Raw genomic sequence first — 27,734 nt, forward strand, 5'->3', positions numbered from 1 at the left:
AACAAGCAATAAAATATTTTAATAGAAAAAAACCAATATCTACATATACAAATAGCCATTAATCTTCAGCCTCATTCATATCTTCTAGCTTTTCAGTGTAGGGCTCATTCTGAGATGTAGAAATTTGTTCTCCAATTACAGGGCTACTTGAAGGCTCTTGTGACTGGGACCTGATCTCGACCGCTTTATCTACCTCCTCCAACAAATCTGCATCGAAATCCTCAGTAATATCATCTGGATCTGTGCATTGTGACCGAAATATATCTTGAGAAGAAGCCATAGCTAAAAGAAATAGAGAAAAAGGATAAAACAAGTTTCTTATCATGCACATTTACTACAGAATTCCAAAGCAAATAATTTGCGGGTAAAATCTGATTGCTTACGGTGAAGCTTTTGTGAAGACCACTGAAGGGGATGCAGTAAAAAAAAAAAAAAATTTGTCCATGGTGGTATTAACCAATCTTTTAAAAACAAATTCCCAATATTGCAAGTTATAACATTAATATGGGTGATCACTTGCTGGAAAAAGGTCACAAAGTTGGGACTTCCATTAATACCAAAAATGGAGCTTAGAAAGCCCTGATGGAATGCAGTGGTGACCAGAAAAGCCAAGTTTATACAGTTACTGTAACCTTTTAAGATTCCTTCTTCCATGGCCCAGGCCCCTCTCGAGGCTGACAGCAATACAAGACCATACAGTTATCAACCAACAAATTTATCATGAAGTAGTCTACGTGCACCAATCGTACCTTGACTGTCTGCTTGGGCTTGAATTTTCTGCATTCTCTTCTCCATAGCCAAGCGCCTGTTCCTTTCTATCCTCTGAAGAGTCTCTTCACTCAGTTCAACTACACTGGATTGAGAAAGTGATGGTGGAGACGACTGTGGGACGGCAGAAAATACTTCAGAGGCAAAGTCTGGGCCATCCTCCTCCTTCTGTATAACAACTAAAGCAAATGGTAATTAGAGATGTCCTTAGCCAGATACTTAGTCAAAACCAAACTACATATCCTCAAAAAACAAAATAGGATGGAGCTATAATGCAGCACCTACAGCAGTCTACACGGCCATATTATACTGTATGTATGAGGCATAAAAGCTGGGTGACACACTTTTCTTAGCAAATCCCGCCAATAACCACAATTCCCAAAAAGTTTGGACAATGTGTAAAATGTAAAGAAAACAAGAATGCAATGGATTTGGAAACCTCTTATGGCCATACTTTATTCATAGCAGAAATTAAAGGTTAGACATTTCATTTGAAAAAATTAAATCCTTAAGGCTATGTGCACACAGTGCGGATCCTCCAGCGCTGATTTTACTAAATCCGTAGGTCAAATGACCTGCATTTTTCCTGCGGATTTCTTCCTGGTTTTTTTTTGCGTTTTACTGCGGTTTTGTGTGGTTTTCCACTGCGGTTTTGTAGAATGGAGCAGGTGGAAAACTGCAGCAAAACCGCACAAAAGAAGTCACATGCTGCTTTTTTCCAGCACAAAATCAGCGCGGAAAAAACCGCAGCATGTGCACAGCGGGGTTTTTTTTTTTTTTTTTTTTTTACATAGGCTTTAATGGTACTGTACATCACCGGCAAATCCGCTGCGGATCCGCAGCAGAATCCGCACCGTGTGCACAGGGCCTTAGAATTTCATGGCAGCAACACATCTCAAAAGAGTAGGGACGTGGTAAACAAAAGGCTGGAAAAGTGTGGAACTAAAGAAAAACAGCAGGAGGGTCAAACTTCAACAAATTACTTGTATTAAAAAGGTAACTTCAAGTCTTAGAGAGGCAGAAGGGTTTGGGAGTATAAACTTATGACAACCTTTGACACTCAGGAATGAATGTGTCTCATGGATCTATGTCTTTCTACATCAACCAAGGAATGTGCTCCTCAGACCATTTGGAGGCATCAGGACCATGGACCAGACCTCAATCACAGGACAATAAAACTTTCTCACTCCTTATCTATGAACTGTTCCATTATTTACGGCCACCACTGTTTATCCCTCTCCCATAGTGATAATTCGAATTCACGTCACTTGTCTTATCTATTGCATTATGCCTGCGCCCTGTTGTGTATAAATGTGATTCTTCAGATACTGTATTAAGGTACTGTCACACTTAAGGGCCCGATACACATAGCGATATCGCTAGCAATATCGCTGTAACGTCACTGGTTTTGTGACGTAGCAACAATATTGCAAGCAATATCGCTATGTGTGATACTTACCTCCGACCGGCTCCCCCGCTGTTTATCGCTGATCGAGCAAGAACATCCTGGACCATTTCTCGTCGGGTGCTTCCTGCTGGGCATCCTGTGGCGCCGACGAGCGACCCGCGGACGCGGGCGGGAGGACGTCAGGATCGCCTCGTCTGACAGGTAAGTAGCGACCCCCGACCGCTGCTATGTTGCTGGTGAGATCTGCCTGTGTGGCAGCTCACTAGCGACCACTTAGCGATGCACCAGCGATCCATATCGTTGTCGGGATCGCTGGTGCATCGCTAAGTGTAACAGTACCCTTAGCGATGCACCAGCGATCCCGACAAGGATATGACCCGGTCAGGATCGCTACTGCATCGCTAAGTGGTCGCTAGTGAGCTGCCAAACAGGCAGATCTCACCAGCGACATAGCAGCAGTCGCTACTTACCTGTCAGACGCGGCGATGAAGACGTCCTCCCGCCCGCGTCCACGCGTTGCTCGTCGCCACAGCAGGAAGCTGACAACGAGAAACGGCCCAGGCCGTTCTCGCGCGATCAGCGATAACCAGCGGGGGAGCCGGTCGGAGGTAAGTAGCACACATAGCGATATCGCTGCTACGTCACAAAAACCAGTGACATTATAGCGATATTGCTAGCGATATCGCTTAGTGTGACAGGCCCTTTAGTCAATGCCTGATGAAGAGACCTGAGTAGTCTGGAAAGCTTACAAATTGTTCCCATCTTTTCAGTTAGTAATTAAAATGTATCAACCACTGAACTCTCAAATCCTAATATTTAACCCAGTCACATGACACTTTCAAAAGAGCATGTTAAAGCGGAGTCTCTTGGAAAACATGGTCAGAGGTTTCTAGAGTCCAAAAATTGTGGAACAACTTCAGAAATCTGTTCAAAGTTTCAAAGACTGAATTTCCATACATAATAGCAAAAAATTCAGAGATTCTTGAGAAATCCATCTGAACAAGGCAAAGGTCAATACTGAATGTTCGTCATGCAGCACTGCATGATGACCATTAGACTTACAATTACTCATTTTGCCTTTCTACCCAGTTAATTTCTTCTCTTCTCCATGCAGAAACAAGAAGTCTTTGTCCTTGCATTTATCATCCCCCTATTCAACTCATGACCCAGCTGCTCCCCCTCTAGGGACTTTTGCAGTGATGACTCATACAGGGAAAATTAACCTCCTGTTTCTACATAGAGTTACATGTTTCTACATACATCTAATGGAAAACAGAAGCATTAACTGGGTAGAAAGGCAAAATGAGCAATTGTAAGTACACAGTGCTGCTATATAATATGATCACTGCAATGTATTAAGAGGATAAAAATGTTGATGGGAGTGTTTAAGTGGTAGTTACCAAGACTGTAAGCTAATGAGAACAAACCCGTAATTAAGAGCTTAATAAATTAAAGTAACCAGAACTGAAGTGTATGGAGCCATCGCACAGGAAGCCTCACATCTTTCCAGGTCCTGTCGGCAGGAACCATTTTATTCTATGTGGCAGCCTGAAGTCACATTAAACTCCTTTTTAATGCAACATTGGGGCATCTGCCACAAACATTTGAACACTACACCAATCATAAAACTTTGCAAACAGAAATGCACACAAAATAGATGCCATGATGGCTATTTGTACACTGAAGTTGGAAAATACCTTCTTCACTAGCAAAATCTTCATGCACAATAGGGAGATCCATGCGTATTCTTTTTAAGCAAGTCTAGAGGGAGGAAAAAAAATTGGAACAAATGTACTGTAAAGATGAACATTACCAGTTTAGATAATTCTTAACGTAGATTCTGCATTCACAATGTACACGAAGAATGGAAAACGAGAATCCCATGACCTGACCCATGTTGGATTTCCAAAACCTCATTTGCAAATTTAAAAAAGGTTCTTTATGGGCACCTGCATCATAATTGCATATTATATTCACTTATTATAACACTCACTCTGGGTCTTATGTTAGTATTTGTGACTTTACTTGGTTCTCTTTATCCACTCTTAGGACTTGTGTGTAAATCTCATGTAGTTTAGGCAAATTTATATGTAACTGTGAACCCTTCAGAATCTCCCCATACATTTTCAAGCACTGCTGAACAAACCACAGGAAAAAAAATAAATCACGCTGTTGCTGAAATTTCCATAACATATTCGCTGCCTGTTATAATATCAGTGAATTATAGCAAGCAGGGATGTGCAGAAGTTCAGGTTCTGGTTCCCGACCGAAATTTTATTCCAAAGTTCGGTTCAGTTACCAGAACTGAAACCAAACCCCATTGGAAACAATGGGAACCTGAGTTTTTGAGCTGGAAAAATGCTCTCTCTTTCTGCAACTGACTTCTCCCGGAACTCTGAACATTGCAATGGACTTCTGGGAAAAGTTTGTGTTCGGTGTTTAGCACTGGACACCAACCGTCCGGTACAAACTCCGAACTTTTAATTTTTGTTTCGCTAATCTCTAATAGCAAGTCATTATCCAGAGAGGACAAAGGTTGGTCAGGAAAACCTCTAAGAATCTGTGCACATGTTGCAGACTTGACACAAAACCCAAAGATCTCCTAGTCCCAGCAAAGTGAATGAGATTCCTGTAGTCTTATGCACATGTTGCTTATTTTTGTCTTGCAGATTCGAATCTGCAGCGCGTCAATCCTTTCAGTGTTTTTTTTGCTGCAGATTTCAACCAAACTAAAGAATGGGAAAAACGCATTAAAGCAAAACTTATATTTTATGCTGTTTCTTGCCAACACATCAGTATTTACTGACTCAATAGGTGAAATGAAAACAATTTATAAGACACTTTGCCGAACACTTACAAAACATTACTTTTTTTTTTTGTATAAAAAAAATTAAGACCCCTAGGCAGCCCGCCCTTTCCTTGTCGGGCAATACTAACCAATCTGTACAAGCACTATTTTTCAGTCTACCAGCAATTGTTCACCATTTTTGGGGACAGCAATCTTCTATTTTTTTTTTTACATAAGTAATGTTTTATGTAGTGACATTTCTGTGACCCAATTTGCTAATGCTATATATACACTGACGGTATACAAAAATAAGCTCCGTCTTCGCTCACCTGCACTTCCTTCTTATTTCCTAGAGTTTCCAGTCGATTGAGAAAGTCCTCAAACTGCAGCTTAGGAAAAAGTCTGTGCGCCCAATTCTCCATCTGCCTGATGAGCACCTTCAAATCCTCTGCCTGCAAAAAGAGTGAAAAACAAACAGCTTTTGAAGTCCTATTCAACTCACATCTCCCTGTGATATTTGGGAGCTATGTTTACAGTATACTCTATGGCACAAATGCAGTGTACACAAACAAAAAAAACATGCATTGATGACATGAAGATTATGGCCTCGGATCAAAATTCCGGCATAAATTTGAAACGTTGCAAAATTTTTGCACAACGTGGAGTTCCACTAAAATTTTGCAGGAGTGCAACTCCACCAAGTCCCTTCAAAGCTGATGTGAAAAACTTCTGGTCTTCATCAGAGCTTGAATGTCAGGGGGAAAAAAAAAAAAAAAAAATCTATTTTGTAAATTACCATAACAGTATTCTGAATGGGGCTCCCCCCTCGGCTGTTAACCTGTTAAATCCTCCTGTCAATCACTGACAGCGACATTTAAACACTCGCAGGAAAAAAGAATGCCACAAATCCCACTTATTGGTGCCCCTGTCACGTGATCACAGCGCGCTGATGGGTTATCATGACAGCAGGGGGTCTGCAGAAGACCCCATGTCTGTCATTGTAAATCTCCTTCAGCACCGCTATGTGTAGCACAGGCGATCGGATGATCGCAGCTTAAAGTCTTTTAAGAGGTTTCTTATATGCTTTAAAGGGAACTTGTCCCCCGCTGGGCGTTTTTAACTAAAAGAGCCACCTTCAGCAGCACTAAGGCTGCATTCTGTGAAGGCGGCTCTTCCGTTTCTGACCCCCAGTAAGTTACGCCGAAATATTAACTTTCATAAATAGGTCCCCATACCTGTAATACGTCCCATAGGTATGGTGTGTCCCCCTGAAGCAGCCGCCTCCCCGCCGTCAATCATGTCTCTGTAGCGTCTGGGCCCCACCTCCCATAGCCGTCCATCATGCCCCTGTGCTGTTGTCTGTGCCCCGCCTCCCATAGCCGTACATCATGTCCCTGCTCTGCCGGCGCCTGCTCTGTGAAAATAGTTCTCAGGCATGTCAGTTCACGGGCGGCGCGCACTGTGCATCAGGCGATCATGCCTGCGTGTTCTGGAGGCCCCAGATCCTGCCCCGCAGTGTGTGTATGATGTATTCACACTGCAGGGCAGGATCTGGGGCCTCCAGAACACGCAGGCGTGATCGCTTGATGTCAGTTCACGGGCAGCGCACACTGCGCATGCCCGAGAACAGTTTTCACAGAGCAGGCGCCAGCACAGGAGACAAAGAGGCGGGGCACAGATGGCAGAGCAGGGGCATGATAGACAGCTAAGGGAGGCGGGGCCCAGATGCTACAGAGACATGAGTGACGGCCGGGAGGCGGCTGCTTCAGGGGGACACACCATACCCATGGGACGCATTACAGGTATGAGGACCTATTTATAAAATTAAATATTTTGGCATTACTGGGGGTCAGAAACAGAAGAGCCACCTTCACAGAATGCAGCCTTAGTGCTGCTGAAGGTGGCTCTTTTAGTTAAAACCATCCGGGGGGGGGGGGCCAGGTTCCCTTTAAAAAAAGTGTGACAAAAAACAGGTGATCAAAAAAATCTTATCTCCCTAAAATGGTATCAAGAAAAACCATCAGCTCAAGCCCCAAATCATAAGCCTTACCCATCCGCAGAAAAATGACAAAGCTATGGATTCTCAGAAAAGGGCAACATAAGCAAAGTTTTTTTTTTTGTTTTTTTTTTTACAAATTACTGAAATTTTATTCACAACTTAAAGAAAACTAGACAACTTTGGCATCTGCGTACTCGCACTGACCTGAGGAATCATATTGCCAGATCAGTTTTAGCATATAATGAACATGGTAAATAAAAAACATACACAATTGTAGCATTGAACTTTTTTTTTCAAAATTTCACCATAATTGGAATTTTTTTCCCTGTTTTTCAGTACACTATAGGTAAAATCAATGGTGTAATTCAAAAGTACAACTTGTCCCGCAAATACAAGCCCTCATACGGCTATGATGGGAAAATAAAAAAAATAAATACGTTATGGCTTTTGGAAGAAAAGGAGGAAAAAAACGAAAGCACAAAATAGAAAATCGAAAGGTCATGATGGAGTTAAAAAGTGTTTTTTGCTGTAAAGAACATTTTTTGCTTATACAGGAGAATACCACGAGTGTAAAAGACCACAAGGGCCACAGTCACCAAACCACCGCTTACCTCATGTCCCTTGCCTTTGAATTTTGTGCCATCAAACAGATGCCTTAAAGCCGGCAGGCCACGCTGTGAAGTGAGCCTAGAGGGAGATACATAGTGTCCACAATATAATAGAAGGCAAGTAGATTGCAGTATTTCTAAAGTAGCTATATTCCAAAAAGTTCACAGTTACACAGAGAAGAGAAGTCATCGGAGGGCACGTAGCTACCTCCTTCCCAGCGTCAGATGCACTCCCTGACTGAATGAGGTGCAGGGAAGCAGAGTGCCACTTATTGGGAGAGTGGGAAGGTGCCATAGAAGGGTCACCAAGTGCAGCAGGCATCAAGCTGCATGTGAAGAGCCCTAAGCCTGCATCAACAGGACCTGAGCTGCAGTACCCTAGAACAGCCACTAGAAAGCATACAGAGCTGCGGTGTTCCGGCTCCACGCACTGCATTCCCGTCTGGTAACAGCTGGTCGATGCAGGTGCCGCATGGCAAACCACCAAACTGACCTCCATGACCCATCCTAAGAGTACAGCATTATAATAACCCTGGACAACTGAAGCTGTAGCACAGACTGACTTTTCAGGAAGGACTCATCTTTTGGACAAAAAACAATTAGGCCTGTTCACGTTTTGAGCCACAGGTCTGCAGGATATATATATTTGGAGGACTCCCAACGTTTACTTCCCACTGTAAAGACATGCAGTGTGATATGTCGCTTGTACCCCTTCCTCACAGCAGAGCAGTTTACTCGGCTTCTATTAAATTTCTGGGCTGTGAGAAAATAAAGAGAAAAAAGCTCATCACAGAGGTAGAGGTCAGCGGTGTGGTTACCCAGAGCCTGCAGGTACTGGGACACTGCACTCTACACTGACATCCAAAACACAGAGTCATACTGATCAAACAACAGCATGAAACCAACCACAGGCCCCAGTCTCCGTAATGCTGCTGCCCCATCACTGAATGACAAAGGACCTTTTTGGGCGCAGTCTCAAAATTCTGTATTCCAAATCTGCCTCGTGTTTATATTAGGCGATACAACATACCGCTGAGCATCCAGCTTAGGCTGGGGTCTCTTTACTGCCCGCCTGACAGGCTTTGGCGCTTCTTCCGGTTGCGTTTGTTCCATGCTTTTAGTCCAGTCATCTAGAAGAACATATACAAAAAAAACATTAATTTCCATGGTGAAAGCAAACAGAAGATGGAACAGGCCTCCAATCTTAAACAGACAGATTTTAAGCCCCTTAAAGTAACACTCCAGTGGATTTTTTATTTCACAATTTGTTGGATATCAGCGATGTATATTGCATGCATTAAATCACCTAGTAATCGCAGTCTTCTGCCACTTCCAGAGCCGCTCTAGTTCTCTCCTGAATCAGTTGTGACCAGTCGGCGGCTCGCACAGTAATTTCTCAAAGCAAGTCTGAGACTCAGAAGACAGCTCTCATGGACTTGCATTAAGAGGAGTTAACAGTTAAAGGTGTGAGTGGGCAAGAAAGCACCGCCGTCACATGATGCAAGGGCAGGGACTGGAATAGCATTGGACTCCGGATAAGTGACTGGCATTTTAATGCATTTATCAGATACAGAATGCATCAAGTTACATGGCCGAGCGCCGATCCCTGCCATTAACCCCTTTAATGCCACTGTCAATCTCTGACCCAACGGCATGTGCAATTCTGGCCCGGTTGCTATGGCAGCTGTTGGCCTACATGACTACTTTGTTAATACCCCTGCAAAGCCCAGTCACATCTGAGACCGTCATTTATCTATCACAACAGACTTGTTTTACAATACATTTAAATAATCAAAACAGATTCAAAACCCCTCCACTATAACCATGCTATTCTGAAAAAAAAAAAAAAAACCACATGGTACCAAGTTCTTTTTTCTCCTGCAGAATAAATGCAACTTGAGGGGTTTTTGTCATTTCATTGCCTTTGGAATTTCCATGGTTTTCAGTATATTATATGGTAACAGCTATGCTTTTGATCAAAAAATATAGATCTTGCAAAAAAAAAAAAAAAACACAAACATGACCCCAACAGACAATACGTTGCTAGTAGTGATGAGCGAGTATGCTCGTTGCTCAATTGATCTCCAAGTATTTGGAAGTGCTCAGAGGTTTAGTTTCTATCTCTGCAGCTGCATGATTTATGGCTACTTGACAGGCTGAATACATGTGGAGATTCCCTAACAAACAGGTATTCCTCACACGTATTCAGCCTGTCTAGCAGTTGCAAATCATGCAGCTGCAGAGATAGAAACTAAACCTCTGAGCACTTCCAAATACTCGGATATCACCCGAGCAACGAGCATACTCGCTCATCACTAGTTGCTAGTGCTACTGTGAGCAACCTCCATGGCCTAAACATGTTACCATGGGCCTGCAGTGTCTCCACAGTTGACATATGGGACATCTCTAGCTGACAATTACAAAGAGCTGCCAGCAGCGGATCTTGACGATTTAGCGAACTACAGTGTGCCAGAACATTCCTCAGCCAACCATTAAAATCAGACAAAGTGCCTAAGTGTGTATATTTGTGCATGTGGTGCTCCTACTCAATACTGAATAAATCTAAATATTTTGAAAATGTTTTCATTTTTCATCATTTGCAGATAAGTAATATGTCTGTTCATCCTGTGATTTCCATAACTCCATGACTTTTCCTTCTTGATGTTGTAATTTCAAAGCTTCATGTGTCAGGTTAAATCATTTCTAACTGTTCCGACAAACCCAGAGAGATTATGTAGCTGGACTGAATGCAGAAAATAGACTTCCCTGCACTAGTACTCAATTGTTCCTTCTAGAAAATCAGATGGCAACCCATTCCTGGAATATAGCATTCAATGGTGTAAACCTGACACTTGCATTAATGTCCATCACAATACAATGTTTCCAGCAGCTACCTTCATTAGCTAGGTCCTCATTGTCTCCTGCCCCAGGAGAATGCGGTGGGGGTAAGGGAGGGAAACTTTCATCTTCTGTGTGTTCATAATCGGGCAGGTCAAAAAGGTCGTTTTCCAATACATCTGTCATTTTTTTAATCAATTTCTACAAAATAAGAAATATATAAATTAACAGTAGTGACAAACAAGACATGATTAATGAAAACAATATGGGAAACATTTCAGAATACATATAACATAAGTGTCATTCCTGACAATCTATACAACATGTCAGAAGTTGTACAAAGTACACCTCTGAAGTGAGTCCCGGGGAGAGAATATTACAATTAATGCTACAGTAAAGTATTCATAGGACCATATTACATATACGGTACTATACAAAAGTATTAGACAGGTTTGGGAAAAAAACGCTGCAAATTAAGAATGCTTTAAAAAAAATAGAAGTGCACGTATCTGCTATACGGACCAAAATAACCAAGCGTGAAACTGGCCTTTGGCTTCATTCACACATGAGAATTAAAGAGGTTATCCGAGTATAAAATACTGGAGATCATTGAGCGGCTGACACCGACACCCTCAGCTGTTACCTCTGGCGGTCAGGTGAAACCGATGACCAGAGCTGAAGGACGCAGCTCGACTCAATTTGTAGCTCCTATTTACTTGAACATTATTCACAACCTACCCTTAGAAGAGGTCACCGACATTTTAGCCCTATTATCAAGCGTTTTATGGCAGTTCTCTGACCCATAAAGATTTTGGCAGAAGTCATGCAATTGCCAAAATTTGCAGCTTTTGAGCAGTATTGAGAAAAGTCTGGGGCTGGATACAAGGCTGCGGACCCACAAGTGGCATGGCAGATTTATTATAATTTATGACAATTTGCAGCATAAATTACATCATGGTTTTAGCACAGCGTCTGGTGCACCGATGCCCAGATCTGGAATATCTGCTGATAGCTCTTTACAGAAGTTTGTACATTATAGTTTGGCTTTTTTTTAAATTAAAAATAAACTGATTTTCATGCATTTATTTCTAACCCATTTTGAAACCTCTTATACTTACAGGTTTTTTTTTTTTTATTTTTTTTAACAAGCATAGATAAACCAACCCAGAAAAAAAATACATACCGTAAGTGAAAACAATAAATAAGGCTGGTTTCACATTAGCGCTTTTGTGCGCAGCGCATCGGGCGCACCAGTGCGCATGCGCACTGCGCACCTATATTTTACATGATGTGCGCATGGTCTTGCGCATATTTGCGCTTTCGTGCGCATGCGTTTTTTTGTCTTTTGCGCCAGGCGCGTCAGACGCAACATGTTGCATTTTTGGTTCCGCCCTGTCTCGTTAAAACAACGCATGCGCACGGAATGCGCAAAAACACCACATTGGAGCCTATGGGAGCGCAATACTTGCGCATGGTCTTGCGTTTTTATGCGCATGCGTTTTTTACATAAACATGACTGAAATTTGGTCTAGACAGTAAAAAAAAAAAATTGAACCAAGGTGATAAAATGGTGTGGGCACTGGGATTCCACAATACTTTAAGGATTGCTCACTAGTGGACACACAGCACAAGCTGCACCAATGTAAGTATGAAAAACCTAATGTCTGGCTGAAATTTCAATACATTTCTATGTACTTATGTCTCTTTTTTTTTTTAATTGCAGCATGTCTTCATCTGGTGAAGAATATGTCCCCGGGACAGGGCAAGAGGCAGAAGAAGTGAGTACTATGCTTCCGTATGGATTTGAAAAAATAAACACATGTGATTAATTTTTTTGGTTTAATTTTCAGAGCTCATCCTCCATCACGCCACCACCACCGGAGGAACGGCAGGAGCAGCAAGGCCAAGTGCGGGCGGGTAGACGTGATGTAAGTACAGACGGACTGTTTTTTTTTTTTTTTTTACTTATTTTCTAGTCTGGTTTTTTTTTGGGTATTTTTTAGTTTTTTTTTTTTAAATTTTCATGGTTGTTTTTTTCGATGTTTGTTGTTTTTTTTCCATTTATTTCCATTTAAAACAAATAATTTTTTCATGGATTGTTTATCAATATCTAGGGCTCAAAGTGTGTATGTGTGTGTGTGTGTGTGTGTGTGTGTGTGTGTGTGTGTGTGTGTGTATATGTTTGTTTGTTTGGGTATATGGGCACGGGACTATGGGATGGAGGATATATATGATGGGTATATGGGCACGGGATAGAGTATATGTATGATGGTATATGGGCACGGGACTATGGGATGGCGAACATGTATCATGTGTATATGGGCACAGGCATATGAGATGGCGAATATGTATGATGGGTATATGGGCACAGGACTATGGGATGGAGGATATGTATGATGGAATATGGGCACGGGACTATGGGATGGAGGATATATATGATGGGTATATGGGCATGGGATGGAGGATATGTATGATGGTATATGGGCACGGGACTATGGGATGGCGAACATGTATCATGTGTATATGGGCACAGGCATATGAGATGGCGAATATGTATGATGGGTATATGGGCACAGGACTATGGGATGGAGGATATGTATGATGGAATATGGGCACGGGACTATGGGATGGAGGATATATATGATGGGTATATGGGCATGGGATGGAGGATATGTATGATGGTATATGGGCACGGGACTATGGGATGGCGAATATGTATGATGGGTATATGGGCACAGGCATATGGGATGGCGAATATGTATGATGGGTATATGGGCACAGGACTATGGGATGGAGGATATGTATGATGGAATATGGGCACGGGACTATGGGATGGAGGATAATTTTAAATTTATATAACTAACCACAGTTAGTTACTATGCCCGGGCAGCGCCGGGCTCTTCAGCTAGTTATCGATATTTTTTTTTTTTTAAATCTTTCAAAGATTAATGTTTGTCTTTCTTTTCTAGGCTCCACAGCGGGAGGAGGACCTCGCCCTGGACAACGACGAGCTCATCCGTCTAGTCCAGGAGCGAGTCCCGTTGTGGGACACCCGTCACCAACTGCACTCGGACAACGTGGTGATCCGGCGGCTCTGGAACGAGGTGGCCGCATCGCTGATGGATGGCTGGGACAACGCCTCTCCCCGGGTCCGCAAGGATTTTCGTAAGTATTTAAATGCTGTGTGATGCAGCAGTGATCTTGGCCGGGATCACCCAACTGTGTGTGATGCTATTAACTCCATGGAGTTTCTATCATCACACACAGTTGGATGATCACAGCCTCCAGTGCATAGTCTTACTTTTTTTCTTTTTTTTTTTTTTTCCATCACAGTGAACAAAGTCAGAACCCGTTGGCGCTCGATGAAGGACCGCTTCAACAGGGATATCCGTCAGGAGAATAAGGTTCGCAGTGGTGCTGCGGCAAGGACCGGCACGAAGTACCGATACCATCGTGCCTTGGCATTTTTAAGACCGGTCCTTGCCTCCCGAACGTAAGTATTTTCTAGTTGTATTGTGTTTTATTCTGTGCTTTTCTATTCCACAGGAGTTGGCGATTGTTAATTTATGGTAGTAATTTCTTTCTTTTCTTTTCACAGCACCTGGAGCAGCACCCTGCAACCTGGTCCCGAAGCGGTCCTTCATCAAGCTGCCCCGGACCCCTCCCAGCCATCCATCAGCGAGGAAGCACCTTGCAGGTCTGCACCACAGTCATCTGGAGACCAGGAAGCTGGTCGCTCAGGTGTTCCCCTGTCCCAGGTCTCTGCCACTGGTTTTGCGGGCACTTCCCGCCAGCAGCGGCAGAGGACCTTGGACAGGCCTCTCATGCCCGAGTTCGTTGAATTGAGCTCGGTCTTTCAGAGTAGCCTCAAGGCACTCTCCGATAGACTTGAGAGTGGTTTCCTCCTTTTGGACCAACGCTACAAGTCTATCGAGGGTCGCCTTGAGCGCCTGGAAGTCGACCTCGCCAGACCAGCGCATCATTTTTATACCCAAATAGCTCGGGACACGGCGGAACACCTTACCCCTGACCTCCAGTTGACTGTCATGCAGGCCTGCAACAATGCTTTTATGCAGGCTATGCAGCAGAGTAGGATTATGCAGCAGTCAGTGGTGGCATTTCCACCGGTGCCACCACTGACTCGTTTTACAGCATTACCTACTTCTGCTGCATATCACTGCACAGCCACCACACTTCCAAGCCTCGCCGGACACCAATATACCGCCCCAAGTCCGAGTGCAGCTGGACACTTACCCGCCAACACCATGCCAAGCGCTGCTCCTGCCTGGCCCACCACTGCTGCCGCCACCACCACTGGATGGCCCGTCGTCACCACCCCTGCCTTGAGCGCCGCAACCACCACCACCAGCGGGAGGACCACCCCGGTATGGACCGCCACAGCCACCACGCCTGCATGGACCGCCACCACCACCACCACCTCGGAGCAGCATCAGCTGGGGGACCCGCATTCAATATTTACGGCCCCTGCCAGGACATCCACCACCTCCAGCATGCCACAGCTGGAACAAGATCCTGGCAGGCGGTCAACAAGTGCCAGGCGGTCCCCCAGCTCCAGCCAGTCCCCAGCCTCCAGGCGTTCCAGAGGCTCAAGGCAGTCCAGAGGCTCAAGGCGGTCCAGAGGCTCAAGGCGGTCCCCGGGGTCTAGCCAGTCCTCAGGCTCAAGCGAGGACAGCAGGAAGACGACGGGCCACCGTCCTAAAAAAACAAAGAGGAGGACTCTTACCCTCCCTCCTCCCTCACCTCCCACTTCACAACTTTCCTTGCCTCAGCTCCCTTCCCCCACTTCTTTGGTTCCTCCTTCCCCTAGAACCCCTTACTCCACCCAAAGCCGTTCCTCATCCCTCCACACCCCCCAGTTTCCAGCAACTAAAAAATAATTTAAATAAATGTTATATTTTTTTTTCAAAATAATGTTTGGTTATTGTGTCTTTCGCCGCCTGCACACACTGCGCCCTACACTATGGTTTGTTTTTCTTTACTTTCTACCGGATGGTCAGCCATCCAACTCTGAAAGGGATACTATATTTCTTTTTTTTTTTATATATATATATATATATATATATATATATATATATATATATATATATATATATATATATATATAAAACAAAAATGAAATATAGTATCCCTTTCAGAGTTGGATGGCTGACCATCCGGTAGAAAGTAAAGAAAGGGAAACCACCAAAAAAAAAAAAAATATATATATATATAAAAATAAAATACATGGTTTTTTATACCTGTACCCAGTGTACTGTGTCTTAATAAACTCCACTACTCATCTGCCCAGGTTAAATTGAAGAAAGGGAAACCACCATAAAAAAAAAAAAAAAAAAATATATATATATAAATATATATATATATATATATATATATATATATATATATATATATATATATATATATATTTTTTTTTTTTTTTTTTTTATGGTGGTTTCCCTTTCTTCAATTTAACCTGGGCAGATGAGTAGTGGAGTTTATTAAGACACAGTACACTGGGTACAGGTATAAAAAACCATGTATTTTATTTTTAACAAACAACAAAACTATTAAACCATTTGATCCTGCCATGCTACACGACCAACATCGGATAAAAAGTAGTCCGCAAATTGGTCCCTCATTTGGGCAACTTCGACTGAGGACCGAAGAGGGTGCTGAGTAAAATCTGGCAAAGGGTTGGCAGCAGGCTCATCCATGTCAAAGTTCGGCCGCTCCTTTGCCATAACAAAATTGTGGAGAACCACGCATGCCTTCACGACCTCATCAACTGTTTCCATTTTGAGATTGATGGCGGTGCTGAGAATTCGCCATCTGGACACTAGAATGCCAAAGGCGCACTCTACAGTCCTGCGAGCCCTCGTAAGCCTGTAGTTGAAAATTTTCTTGCGGTGGTCCAAGTCACGGCTGGAGTACGGCTTCAGCAGGTTTGGGCACATCTGAAATGCCTCATCCCCAACCACTACAAATGGCAGTGGTGGAGTTTGGGTTTGGGGAAGAGGCCGTGCCAGTGGAAAATTGAAATGGTTGCCGTACAACCTCCAGCCCATATCAGAGTTCTTAAAAGTCTGTGAATCGTTGCCCCGTCCGAATGCCCCTATGTCCACCGCCACAAACCGGCAGTCTGCATCCGCAATGGCCATTAGGACTGTGGAAAAGTACTTCTTGTAGTTGTAGTACTCGGAGCCACTTCTTGCGGGTTTTGTGATGCGGATGTGCTTCCCGTCCACCGCTCCTAGGCAGTTCGGGAAATTGCAGACTGCCCAGAATTTCTCCGATATTTGAAGCCACTTTTCGGCAGTGGGCAATGGCAGAAACTCCGGACACAGAACATCCCACAGAGCCCTGCAGGTGTCGGCAACAATCCCAGATAAAGTTGAGATTCCCAGCCGGTACTGGAAATGCAGGGATGAAAGACTCTCTCCAGTTGCCAGGAACCTGCCAAACATAAAAAGAAAAAATAATTATATTTCTGTCTTGGGTATTACTAAAAACACTGAAAATAAAAAAGTACATGGCCTAACTATTTTGCATGTTTTTTTAATACAACATAGCAAAAAAACATTTTATAAAGGCTTGGGATTAGTACATGCCAGAAGAAAAACCATTATGCAAAAAAGCAATTTCACAAAAATAATGTTAAAAATCAATAGCCAAAAAAAACCTAATTTTTTGGACCAAAAAAAAAAAAAATAAAAAGCCAAAAAAATTATGCAAACATAACAACATACATACCGTAAGGTGACAAGGAGCCTTTCTTCGGGAGGAATGGCACGCCGGAGCTGAGTGTCCCTTCTCCGGATGTTTCCTTCAACCATACCCAGCAAGTCAAGGAAGCTTTCCTGGGACATCCGTGTATAGTCAGCAAATTTCTCCGGGTTTTCCTGTAGCTCGCTGTACAGCGTGTGATATGCTCCACGGCTTGGCCGGAGTTCGATGATTGGATGCCTCCAAAACCTACGCCGCTGCCGTCTCTGCTGTCTCTCCCTCTCCCTTTCTTGCTGGCAACAAAAGACATACGCCTGAGACAGCGCAATGTCAAGATCCAGCTTGAAGCGGAAATTATCCAGACGCAAGTCCATCTTGACACCGGAAACAGCAGCAAAATCTGATGAATTCAGCAGTACAGGGTCTATAAAACATTCCAATGAAACACGCCCACTGGTGACCCATTGGTGGTCAAAGATTTTGCTATTGTGAAATGTCACACCTAAAAACGCATGCGCATAAAAAACGCAACCGCATGCAAAAACGCATGTAAAACGCAAGTAACTGCGTTATTTTGACGCATCAGCGTGCGCATGAAGAAAAAAAAACGCACATTTGTTTTGCGTTTTTCTTTGCGTTTTTTATGCGCTGCGCAAAAAAACGCTAATGTGAAACTAGCCTAACCCATCACTGTTGACTGAAGGTCACTGGGAAAATCGTCAACCTACAGCTGGCTGCAAGAAACAGCCACCGCCACCCCAAGCTTATGTGCAAATGACCACTAAGACGAGGTTGTCTCCGGTAAAGCTGCATTAGGAAAAAGCCACCGGGTCTTTTAACAGAATAGGCTTCGCTGGCGGACCTGCTGTCATTCTTGTAAGGGGCTCTGCCGCCGGCATTTTTTATTATTGTAAACTGTAACTAGAGAGTGAAGAATGAATGTACTACTTTCTTTAATTGCCACTTCATAGTTTCTAAACCCTAAAGTGGTTAAAAAGTGATGGAAGACCAAACATATGCAAAGGAATGTCGTGTTAAAATTAGTGCTGTGCATGATGTTCATTTTTTATTCAGATGCAAACCGGAAACCACCTGAGGCTGTGTGCCTACGATGCGATTTTTAAGCGTTTTTGCCGCGATTTTCGGCACGAAAATGTTTAAAAATCTTGTACAGAACACACCCCATGCATTCCTATGGCATTCCGCACATGCTGTGCTAATGCTGCGCTTTTTTCCACGGCGGAATCGCATCGCGGAAAAAATTGCAGCATGCTCATTCTTTTGTGTGGAATCGCAAAGAATTGCCGCGATTCCGCACCCATAGGAATGCATGAGAATCGCTTACTTCCCGCATGTGGCTATGCCCACCATGCGCGAAGTTAAGCGTCTCACGTGCGGTTGGTACCCACGGTGTGGAGGAGAGGAGACTGTCCTCCAGGCTGTAAAAAATAAAAAAAAATGAAAAATCGGGGTATATTTACCTTCCGACATCCCGCGCTGCCATCCCGAGCCTCAGCGTTCCCAGTAATGCCTTGCGGCAAGGTCCTGTAATGACGTAGTCTCGGGAGATCGCTATAGCAACACGAGACCAACGTCATCACAGGTCTCGCAAGGCATTACTGGGAACGCTGAGGCCCGGGAATGCAGCGCGGGACGCCGGAAGGTAAATATACCCCGATTTTTTATTTATTTGTTACATTCTTTTACTATTGATGCCGCATAGGCAGCCTCAATAGTAAAAACCTGGTCACACTTGTCAAACACTATGTTTGACGAGTGTGACCAACCTGCCAATCACTTTCCAAGTGATGCTTCAAATCGCTTGGAAAGTGCTTGAATATCGCACGCGAAAATCGCGTCAAAATCGCGTGGAAAAAAACGTGCGATTTCTGGGAAGGAGTCCGGTTTTCAGTGTCCGGATTTAAACGCTACGTGGGCACATAGCCTGAAAGCGAGATCATGTGCACATACCCTAAGAGTGGTAAGCAAGGACTACACAAGTAACAAAAATCACCGTTTTTTCTCTTTCCCTTCTTAGTTCTTTCCCCCTCCCTGTCTCCTCCCTTGTATTTTTACTTTTTTTCCCTTGTTATAGAATCCTTTATTTCTCATTCTTTATTAGCAGAGATGAGGAGTCAGGAGTCGTAATAAAACGGACAGACTCCTCATAATAAATTGAGTACAATGCTGTATATGCGGAATATTTTTTCACTATTACTGAAAGTTATGAAATGTCCTATAAATGTCAGTTCTGGCCAGTCTGGGGGGGGGGGGGGAAGGGGGGTTGGAGGAGCTGGCAAGTCCGGGGGAACAGCTTACCAGCTCCACAGCCCTGTTTATTAGGTAGATGGGTTGACATTAGTGATGAGTATACTCGTTGCTCGGGTGTCCTCCGAGTGCTTGGTGTGCTCGGAGATTTAGTTTGTGTCGATGCAGCTGCATGATTTGCGGCTGCTGGACAGCCTGAATACATGTGAGGAATGCCTGTTTGTTAGGGAATTCCCACATGTATTCAGCCTAGCAGCCGCAAATCATTCCAGCTGCGTGTCGACACAAACTAAATCTACGAGCACGCCCAAAATACTCAGGAGGACACCCGAGCATGCTCTGGAAAAACGGAGAGTGGTGGTCATGGGGGATTCCCTGTTGAGAGGAACAGAGGCCGCTATCTGCAGACCGGATAAAACTTCAAGAGGAAATGTGCTGTCTTCCAGGTGCAAAAATTAAAGATGTGTCTGACAGGATATCAGGACTCTTCAGACCTACAGATGACTACCCATTCCTGCTACTACACGTGGGGACAAATGACACCGCAAGAAACGACCTGGAAACCATCTGCAGGGACTTTGAAAATTTAGGTAAGAAAGAGAAAGATCTGGGAGCGCAGGTGGTCTTCTCTTCCATCCTCCCAGTGGATGGCCTTGGAACAAGAAGGTGGAATAAGATTCTGCAGGTGAACAACTGGCTACGTCGATGGTGCCGTCAGCAAGGATTTGGATTTCTGGATCACGGAGTGAATTACCTATACGATGGACTACTTGCTAGAGATGGGGTGCACCTTACAAAGACTGGAAAGTATGTATTTGGAAGTCGCCTTGCTACATTCATAAGGAGAGCTTTAAACTAGAACAATGCGGGAAGGGAAGCAAATGGCCAGAAAAAGCCATACACCTGACAAATGCTATTGAGAACTCTGCCATTAGAAGTGGGAGGAAAGAACAAAGACAAAAAAAATCTAAATAATAAAAATATTGGAGAAAGAGTAACCAATCACAAACTAAAATGTTCAGAGACTGGGAGTTCTGTGGAAACTGTCTGGGTAAGAATACAAGGACAGAACAATGGAAAGGACACCATTGTAGGCATTTACTACAGGCTGCCTGTGCAAGCTGAAGATACGGATGAACTCTTTATGCATCAAATGGCCAAGCTCTCCAAAAAAATATGACAGTTGTCATGGGAGATTTCACCTATCCAGACATTCATTGGGATTCTCTCTCAGGCAAAACTAACAGGTCAAGGAAATTCTTATCCTCTCTTGCTGACAACTTTATCTTCCAAAAGGTAGGGGAGAAAACAAGGGGAACTGCTACCTTGGATCTAATCCTTATAAACAGGGAGGAAATGGTTGAGGAGGTAAAAGTGGCTGGGACCCTAGGAGGTAGCGACCATGCTATTTTAGAATTTTGGATAACTAGAGGAGGAAGACCAGTGAAGACTCAGACGTCAAGGTTAGATTTCAGAAAGGCAGATTTTAAGGGATTCAGAAAGAGAATTGGAGGGATCCAATGGCTGGATATCCTTAAAGACAAAAATGTCCAGGAAGGATGGGAAATCTTGAAAAATGAAATTCTCAAAGCACAGTTGTTAACAATTCCTAAAAGAGGGAAGAATAGGAAGCATTTAAGGAAACCAGGATGGATGAACACGGAACTTAAGCACATGCTAAAAAGGAAGAAAGAAATGTTTATAAAATGGAAAGAGGGGGCATATAAGAAATGTTTATAAAATGGAAAGAGGGGGCATATCTAAAGAAGAATATAATGCTGTCTGCAGAACCTGCAGGGCACAAATCAGATTACTAAAGCTGACAATGAATTGAGGCTTGCAAGAGACATCAAAAGCAATAAAAGGATTTTGGGGATATGTCAAAAGTAAAAGAAAAGTCAAAGATGATATAGGATTTCTACAGGATGAAAATGATGAAATGGTTAGACAGGATGTTGAGAAGGCCGAACTTTTAAATTCCTATTTTGCATCTGTTTTCTCTCAGAAAGGAAATGTAACATCAACTATTCTTCACTGTCCTATTAGGGGTATAGAAGAATCCAGGATAAATATAAACAGAAATATAGTGAGGAAACACTTAGCTAACCTAAATGAATTCAAGTCTCCAGGTCCAGATGAATTACACCCCAGAGTACTGAAGGAGATAGCAGAAGAAATTTTTGAACCGCTCTCCATAATCTTTGAAAATTCGTGGAGAACAGGAGAAGTCCCAAAGACTGGAGAAGAGCAAATGTTGTTCCTATCTTCAAAAAGGGGAAGAAGGTGGACCCAGGCAACTATAGGCCGGTGAGTCTGACTTCTATACCAGGAAAGATCTTTGAACAAATTATTAAACAACATGTATGTCAGTACCTGGATAAGAATGAAGTGATTAAACAGAGTCAGCATGGGTGTGTAACTATTAAGTCATGTCAGACTAACTTAATTTCCTTCTATGACAAAATCACTGATTAGGTGGATCAGGGAAATGCTGTTGATATAGTATATCTTGACTTCAGCAAAGCATTTGACAAAGTATCTCACACAATCCTTATTGAAAAAATGACTAAGTATGGAATGGACAAGGCAACTGTTAGGTGGTTTCATAACTGGCTTAGTGATCGGACCCAAAGAGTGGTCGTAAATGGCTGCACATCCAGTTGGAAGAATGTCTCAAGTGGGGTACCACAGGGCTCTGTCCTGGGCCCTGTAATGTTCAACATCTTTATCAACGATTTAGATGAAGGAATTGAGGGTAAACTGATTAAATTTGCTGATGACACAAAGCTAGGAGGGATGGTTAATACTAGAGGAGAAGATTCAAAAAGATATAAATAATCTGGAGCAGTGGGCAACAACTAACAGAATGGTTTTTAACAGGGAAAAATGCAAAGTACTACATCTGGGCAATAAAAATGAAAAAAGCATACACAGAATGGGAGGAATAGGGCTAAGCAACAGCACATGTGAGAAAGACTTGGGTATACTAATAGATCACAGACTGAATATGAGTCAACAGTGTGATGCAGCAGCAAAAAAGGCAAATGCAATTCTAGGATGTATTAACAAAAGCATTCAGTCTAGATCACGTGAAGTCAGCATTGCCCTCTACTCCTCTTTGGTCAGACCTCATCTGGAATATTGTGTCCAGTTTTGGGCGCCACATTTTAAAAAAAGACATCAACAAACTGGAGCAAGTTCAGAAAAGAGCGACCAGAATGGTGACCGGTCTGCAAACCCTGTCTTATGAGGAAAGGTTGCAAGATTTGGGAATGTTTAGCATGCAAAAGAGAAGACTGAGAGGAGACTTAATAGCTGTCTACAAATATCTCAAGAGCTGTCACATTGCAGAAGGATCATCTTTATTCTCATTTGCACAAGGAAAGACTAGAAGCAATGGGATGAAGCTGAATGGGAGGAGACACAGTTTAGATATCAGAAAAAACTTTTTGACAGTTAGAGTGATCAATGAGTGGAACAGGCTGCCACGAGAAGTGGTGAGTTCTCCTTCAATAGAAGTCTTCAAACAGAGGCTGGACAGACATCTGACTGGGATGATTTAGCGAATCCTGCTTTGAGCAGGGGGTTGGACCAGATGGCCCAGGAGGTCCCTTCCAACTCTACCATTCTATGATAACTAATTGACATGCTTTGTTGTTGCTTTTCTGTTAAAGTTTTTGATTCTTTGTTGCTTACAGATCTTTTTAAAATGTGTCTTACCTCTTTTCTTCCCATTTATATAAAAATCCCTTAATAAATATAATTTAAAACAAAAAAGCAACTAACTCTGGCTGTATTATATTTCCCCTCCCAAAAGTTGTGTTTGCATGCCGCCTTGAGTTTTTTTGTTTTTTTTTCCCCCGAAAAATGCAGTAAACTGGTTCCTTTTTGTAAAGTCTCAGGAGAAAAATAAAAAAAAAAAACACATGTGAACGTCTTGTGTAAAGCTCCTTTGCTTTTATTGATAGCTTATTTTTAAAAAGATTGAACTCTATTACAAATGAAGATTCTGTTTCTGCTGCGGCTTTCCTACATGACATGTCACTTACTAAGGCCATGTGCACACGATGCAGATTTGCAGCGTTTCCGCAGCGGATTTTACCGCGCAGAAACGTTGCATATCCGCATTGTGATGTACAGTACCTTTAAAATGAATGAAAAAAAAAACGCTGTGCAGACGCTGCGGATTTTTCCACGGTACAAAATCCGCAGCATGTTACTTCTTTTGTGCGGTTTTCTATCTCCCCTGTCACCAAATCCGCAGGGGGAAGACCGCAATGGAAAACCGCACAAAAACAGCGTGAAAAATGGAAGAAATCCGCAGGAAAAATGCAGGTCATTTGACCTGCGGTTTTCTTCCATTCTGCACGGAAAAATCCGCAGGGCTCAAAACTCCGTCTGCACTCAGCCTAAAAGTGATATTTGCAGCAGGAAGCCAAGCACGGATTACCCCACTGCAGGGGACTATCGCCACTTATACGCTGAAAATTTGAGACAATATGAAGGTCAGATTCACATTCCTGCAGCAGATTCTGTCAAACGTCCGTGTGAACATTGCCTTAAAATGCATTTTAAACATCCGGTAATAAAGCACGGTCAGTGACTATCGGAGTCCTCTTTCATTATAATATCCGGCAGGATCTGAACATCCCAGACCCAGGATCTCATTACCCATATGTCACCTAAGAAATTCAGCAACGAGCCGATGAAAAGCGTTCTGAGCACCGCAGTACATGATGTTACCAAGAACAGTGTAATAGAAGGAGGGTTACACAGCTCTTAGCCAAAACAGGATTATTCATGGCCACTGTACATAAAGTGCACAGAGTAACATGAGACATGTTTCCCTGTTCTTACCGTGTGCTGTGAATTACATGTGAGCTGACACTGCCCCAACCACCGTCATATGTGGACGTAGTCACTACATTACAGCCTGCCCCACCCCGGCGCTGTGCGGCCTCTTACTGCAGGGTGAGCACGCTGCACAGTTTCCATCCGGATTTCTAGGTGGAAAATCTGTACAGTACTACAACGAGGACAAGCTTTCATGAAGTCATTAACATACTTCAAAAAGAAAATAAAAAACCCGCTATACAAGTAGTTGTGGCCTGTATCCACTGTCCCCGATCCAGACAGTTTCTTGCAGAATTCTGGTGTAAAATTGATTGAAATGTGTCAGTTTCGAAACCTATTGTGCGACTTGTCACCTTTTTAGGCCAGAATTGGCCGGCTACACCAACTTTTTAAAATGTGGACACAGCAGGATGATGATGAATGAAAAGTCATCATAATCTACACCACTAAAGTGTCAGAGGGCAATCGTAACACTCAATTCCAATCATTTCCAACTAACACGATCAGCTGATTTTTCATACGGCCCAATATCGACCTATTAAAAAAAGAAATAACAAAATCCCCTTTTCTTAGGCTGCTTTCACACATCCGGCTTTTTGAATCCGGCACAATGCGGCGAAATTTGGAACAACCGGATCCGGCACCGGATCCGGTTTTGTCCCATAGAGTTGTATTGTCGCCACACCGTGCCGGATGGGTATGCGGCGCATCCAATTTTTGCCGGATACGGCAAAAAGTAGCCGTCTGGCATCTGCAAAAAACGTTCGCTGCAATGTTTCTTGACAGCGCCGGACTGGTTTTTCTCAGAGCGCATTCGCGGAGACCGAGTCTCGCGCTGCTCTTTTAAATGTGGGCGCCACCGTATCCGGCCACACAGGCATCCGATGTCTCTGGCACATCCCGGATCCGCCCCTACGGCTTTTCGCCGCACGGCGCCGGAGACACAAAGCCGGATGTGTGAAAGCAGCCTTACCCCTCTGCTGCTCAAGGTCTGCCGACAATCCGGGGAGACCAAGTCATTCACGACCGATCAGGCAGACAGGTGAAAACATTACGTAGGGATCCACGTGGGATTCAAAAGAGCAGAGTCATTTTAGTGAACGGAGTCGTATGATCCTGGTCACCAAAAAGAGCCGGACTGCCCATCATTACAGGATGGGACTGTTACAGCCACTCACCAGGCTCCGCAATGATGCTAAGGTAGATGGCCAGAAAACTGTTGAATACAGTGATTGGCTGCAGCGGTAAAGTGCAGAAGTCTTAGGCTACATTCCCACATTGAGTTTTTGATGCTGCAGATTTTCTGCACCTGTTAGCTTACTTGCATTTTTACCCTGGCTTTAGTCTCTGTGATTTTTTTTTAACCCAGCACCAAAAACTCAGTCTAACTAAGGGTATGTGCACACGGAGTATTTTGGCGGTGCGGATTTTGTAGTAAAATCCACAGATAAATCTGCGGATTTGCCTGTGGTTTTACACATCATAATGGATGAGGTGTGAAACCGCAGCGGTTCTGCACAAAAGAATTGACATGCTGCGGATTGTAAACCGCAGAAAAATCCCCAGCATGTGCACAGCGTTTTCCAGTTTACCATTGAAAACAATGGTACTGTACAACGCACCTAAGTCTGCTGCGGACCCGCAGGGCCAAAACCGCTGCGGATCTGCAGCAGAATCCGCACCGTGTGCACATACCCTAAGGCTTAGGTCACACCAGTGTGGATTCTCTCATCGGAGAGGATCGGGACGATTATGCTAAACATACTCTGATCAGAGTGTGCTCCGATTCTCTTGGATGAGGAAAAGATGGAAGAAAAAATAAAAAAAAAAAATTCTCTGTAGTGCCAATCACCAAAAATGGGACTGCACGCAGATGTCATCCGAGTGCAGCCCGATGTTTTCCACGCATTTAGATGGGAGAAGGTCTTCCCACCTCAAAATGAAATTGCAGTATTTGGTTATTTTATTTCACAGAATAGAAAAAAAAAGTAATCAGCATCGCCCCATTGAATTGACACTGGTCCGAGTGCTACCCTATAAACAAGATTCAAGTATTACTTGTCCGATACAAGCGCTCGTGTGACCCCGGTCTAATGGTCAGACGGCAGCGAGGAACACATTGACACGCAAAAGGCAAAGGAATCCACAAGGGATCCACTGCCAGAGTATGCGCCTCTCGAGCCAATGTTCCATCCCGGTTATCGGTCCAGCCAATCAGAGGCCATATGTGGCGGTCACATGGAGAAGGATGCCGCTGCCCAACAGCACATGCTGGATAATCATCCAATTACACACGGGAGTCTGCAAGATCCACACAAAAAAAAAAGGGGGGAAAGTGTAAGCAGCAAATCCGCACTGTGTGAACTTACCCTAAAGATCCGGCCACACGTGACACATCCACACACAGTCAGCAGCATCAACAAGAGATGTGCTGCTGAAAACACACAAACTGTATAGGGAGCGGACGGCCATAAGAACCATCCCTCATCCACATACAGCCCATGATGCAAGACACACCAGCCAGCTCCAGCACTATAGACGGTGGGCGACTGCTGCATGCTGGGACCTATAGCTCCACACTGCAGGCTGCTAGTGCTGCAGAGCCTGTAACTCACAGTGGTAGCCCGCCATGGTAAGAGCAGACTGCGATAACGCAGCGTCAGCTATGCGCACCCTCCTGCACATGCACGCAGCCCACACCGGGCGCACGACCCGACTCCTATACCTGTAATGGACGCGCCCGGCTCTCCAGCCTCCCGGTCACCTGCAGCACCATACACTAAGCGCGCCTTCCGGGTATGTGACGTCACGGCAAGGGGGAGGAGCCATCGCTGACTGCCTTGTTTCTAGGAAACAGCTTCGTGACCCGCATCCAAAAAAGAGCGGGAGATGTAACAAAATAAAAAAACTTTATTGTTCACACTTCATAGACATTAGACAAATGACTTATCCTTCAACAAGTCAGGCCCGCAGTGTAAAAATAGCGCACTGTATTAACCCCTTCCCAGCAGAGAATTTTCAGTTTTTGTGCTTTCATGTTTTCCTCCTGTTCACACGGGCTGCTGTTTGGGTTTTTCGTATGATGGACAAAAGAAAGGTTAAAAAAATGTTAACGTGGACTAAATGGTGGAAACAACAAAATGGTTTCACAAGGCGGCGGCGGCCATAGATTTGTTATCCGCGCCGCACACGTTTTCTTTACCTGAGACTGGGATTGTAGTGTTCCCTGGTATGTGTGAGGCGACATTTTCATCTCTTTGTGTTTGATTTTTTTTTTCTTTATGGCATTTACCTTATGGGCTTAATAATCTATTTGTAAAGATTTTAAGGAGGTTTCCTATAAAAAAAAAAATGCTTATTTCTTTGTGGATGGAGTATAGGGGACAATTTAAATGTTAGGGGATTTTTTAATACATATTTTTATTATTTCCCCCCTAGAGGACTTGAACCTGCCATTGTTTTGTCACTTGTCCTATATGT

General features: G+C 43.7%; 1 protein-coding gene and 1 non-coding gene across 4 annotated transcripts; both read right to left on the reverse strand.

Annotated features, from left to right (window-relative positions):
* TIPIN (TIMELESS interacting protein) lies at positions 1-27,136 on the reverse strand. Of its 3 annotated transcripts, none has more exons than XM_073568895.1 (8): positions 26,980-27,136; positions 10,466-10,610; positions 8,602-8,701; positions 7,575-7,650; positions 5,294-5,416; positions 3,874-3,937; positions 750-947; positions 1-282 (listed from the first exon to the last, which is right to left on the reverse strand). In XM_073568895.1, exons 1-8 carry the CDS (start codon positions 27,028-27,030, stop codon positions 59-61), a joined length of 981 nt encoding a protein of 326 aa, XP_073424996.1. In that variant the 5' UTR covers positions 27,031-27,136; the 3' UTR covers positions 1-58. The 3 variants fall into 3 exon arrangements, with proteins under 3 accessions (XP_073424996.1, XP_073424997.1, XP_073424995.1); XM_073568896.1 differs by lacking the exon at positions 26,980-27,136 and adding an exon at positions 26,870-26,961; XM_073568894.1 differs by lacking the exon at positions 26,980-27,136 and adding an exon at positions 26,624-26,821.
* On the reverse strand, positions 3,645-3,774 carry LOC141084452 (small Cajal body-specific RNA 14). The gene has a single exon (XR_012230999.1).
* Positions 27,137-27,734: the final 598 nt, after the last annotated feature.

This window comes from Dendrobates tinctorius, unplaced genomic scaffold (genome assembly GCF_039654945.1).
Source record: "Dendrobates tinctorius isolate UK_male_01 unplaced genomic scaffold, ASM3965494v1 ptg000022l, whole genome shotgun sequence".
In the NCBI taxonomy this organism is placed as follows: Eukaryota; Metazoa; Chordata; class Amphibia; order Anura; family Dendrobatidae; genus Dendrobates; species Dendrobates tinctorius.